We start from the raw sequence: 2,435 nt of genomic DNA on the forward strand, positions 1-2,435 counted from the left end.
TTTTTTTGTGTTCTTACTAGTTTTTATATCAACTTGACGCAAGCTATGGTCATCTGGGAAGAAGGAATTGTAATTGAGAAAATGTCTCCAAAGGACTGGCCTGTAGGCAAATCTGTATGTAGGGCATTTTCTTGATTTATAATTGATACAGTGGGAGGGCCCAGATAACTGTGGGCAGGGCCACCCCTGCATAAGTGGACATGTACCATATAAAAAAGAAGGCTGAATAAGCCATGAGTAGCAAGCCAGTAAGCAGTCTTCATCACCTCTGCTCTGCTTCCTGCCTGTAGGTCCCTGTCCTAACTTCCCTCAGGGACGGACTATGATGAGGAAATGTCACATGAAATAAACCCTTTCCTCCTCAAGCTGTTTTTGGTCACAGTGTTTTATCACAGCACAGATACCCTGAGAAAGACACCTCTGTAACTATGGAGATGTTTTGTTTTGTGTTTCTGAGACATGGTGTCTTGTCTGCTTGGTTTTGGTTTGTATTGATTTAGTGGAGTCTCTTAATAAAGAATAGAAATAGAGTTTGTTTGTTTTTTTGAGATAGGGTTTCTCTGTGGCTTTGAAGCCTGTCCTGGAACTAGCTCTGTAGACCAGGCTGGCCTCGAACTCACAGAGATCCGCCTGCCTCTGCCAGTGCTGGGATTAAAGGCATGCACCACCACCACCTGGCTAGCTTTGAAATTTTATCAGGAGTTCAAGGTGATTCATTCTTAGTTACATACAAAGTTAGATCCTCTTTCAAAAAACAAAAACAAAAACAAAAAAACAGAACAACAACAACAAAAAGGTTAGAGAGATGGCTAAGTAAAAAAAAAAAAAAAAAAAGCCTTTGTCCCCAGCCTTGCAACATGAGTTTGATCTCAGTGAAAGGACAAAACTGACTCTTAAAATTTGTCCTCTGACTGCCACAACAATATGAGGCAAGTTCTCAGATAAGGAAGGGTAATAAGAATATACACATTTAAAATTTTTACCGTCATCTGGTCACAGCTTAAAAGATGCTGAAAAAGATCCACATAGTCTTTGTACGTGGGCACTTTCCACTTGCCCGTTCTGACTTCCCCTGAGGCCCATTGGTTATCCGACTTGGACTCAACATCCTGGAGAGGAAGAAAACAACCCATTATTAACTGGTAGACACATGAGGCAGCTGCTGTCAGAACACGAGCAACTTAACAGAATTTTCTAAACTAAGATTAAAAAGGTTAAGTCAGTATCTGTAGTCAATAAATGTAGCTTTAATGCACCTTTTAAGTCCACTACAAATCATCTCTCCTCTTATGTGACCCAATCTCTCATTCCATTCATGCGCCTCTAAATTCTACACACTTTTATGTTTCCTAGATTATAAGAGAAAAAACAGCTTTCTTTGTAAAGATGTAGGTAACAGGAACAGGAGGATGCCTCAGCAGGAACAGGAACAGGAACAGGAGGATGCCTCGGCAGGTAAAGGCATTTGCTATCAAGCCTGATGACCTGTGTTCGATTCCTGGAACCCATATAGTGGAAGACAACTAAATCCTGCGTGTTTTCTTCTGACCTCCACGTGTGCACGCGCACATACACACACACACACACACACACACACACATTGGAAGAAAAAATTTAAAGTGTTGCAGTGATATTTGGTGTTTAACAAATAAAACTTGTCTGAAGATCAGGTTGCAGAGGTAAGACATAGAGGCCAGGCGGTGATGGTTCACACCTTTAATCCCAGTATCCTAAGCCTTTAATTCCAGCACTAGGGAGGTGGCTACTGGAAGGGATATGGCTGCACAGAGAGGAATATAAAGTGAGAGCAGACAAGAGCTCAGTGCAGTCTGAGGTGCAGTGGAGACAGATGCAGCCTGGAGATGCAGCCTGAGGACACAGTCTGAGGACAGGATCAACCCTGCGTTCTGAGCATTGGTAGAAGTTAAAGGTCTCTCTAGTGGCTGGCTCTTCTGCTTCGCCATCTCTCAGCTTTCACCCCCTAATATCTCACTCTGGGTTTTTATTAAGAACAATTAGAATTCATGTTATAAAATGTATGCAACATAATTTTATTCCTTAGAAGTATATTCATCTAACAGGTTGGTTTTATACATGAAATTTCAAAACAGAAGACATGAATTAGCTGGAAATGTGGCTTGATTGGCAGATTGCTCACCTAGTATGCACAAATCCTGACTTCCATCCCCAGCACTACATAAATGTGGCATTCTGGTGCACACCTATAATCCTAGCATTTATGAATTACAGGAAAGAATATTGGGAGTTCAAAGTGATCCTTGGCTACATGCCAAGTTCAAAGCCAGCATGGGCCAGCACGGCATACTGAAGACAACATGGCAAGTTCAAAGCCAGCATGGGCCAGCACGGCATACTGGAGACGACATGGCAAGTTCAAAGCCAGCATGGGCCAGCACGGCATACTGGAGACTACA

General features: G+C 42.3%; 1 protein-coding gene across 1 annotated transcript in view; it reads right to left on the bottom strand.

The window, feature by feature from the left end:
- Prkdc (protein kinase, DNA-activated, catalytic subunit) overlaps positions 1–2,435 on the bottom strand; it is a 174,764-nt gene that overhangs the window by 153,227 nt on the left and 19,102 nt on the right. The window contains exon 15 of the mRNA XM_013354879.2: positions 984–1,109. Within this exon, the coding sequence (XP_013210333.1) occupies positions 984–1,109 (126 nt within the window). The remainder of the gene's footprint in view (positions 1–983; positions 1,110–2,435) is intronic.

This window comes from Microtus ochrogaster, unplaced genomic scaffold (genome assembly GCF_000317375.1).
Source record: "Microtus ochrogaster isolate Prairie Vole_2 unplaced genomic scaffold, MicOch1.0 UNK77, whole genome shotgun sequence".
Classification (NCBI taxonomy): Eukaryota; Metazoa; Chordata; class Mammalia; order Rodentia; family Cricetidae; genus Microtus; species Microtus ochrogaster.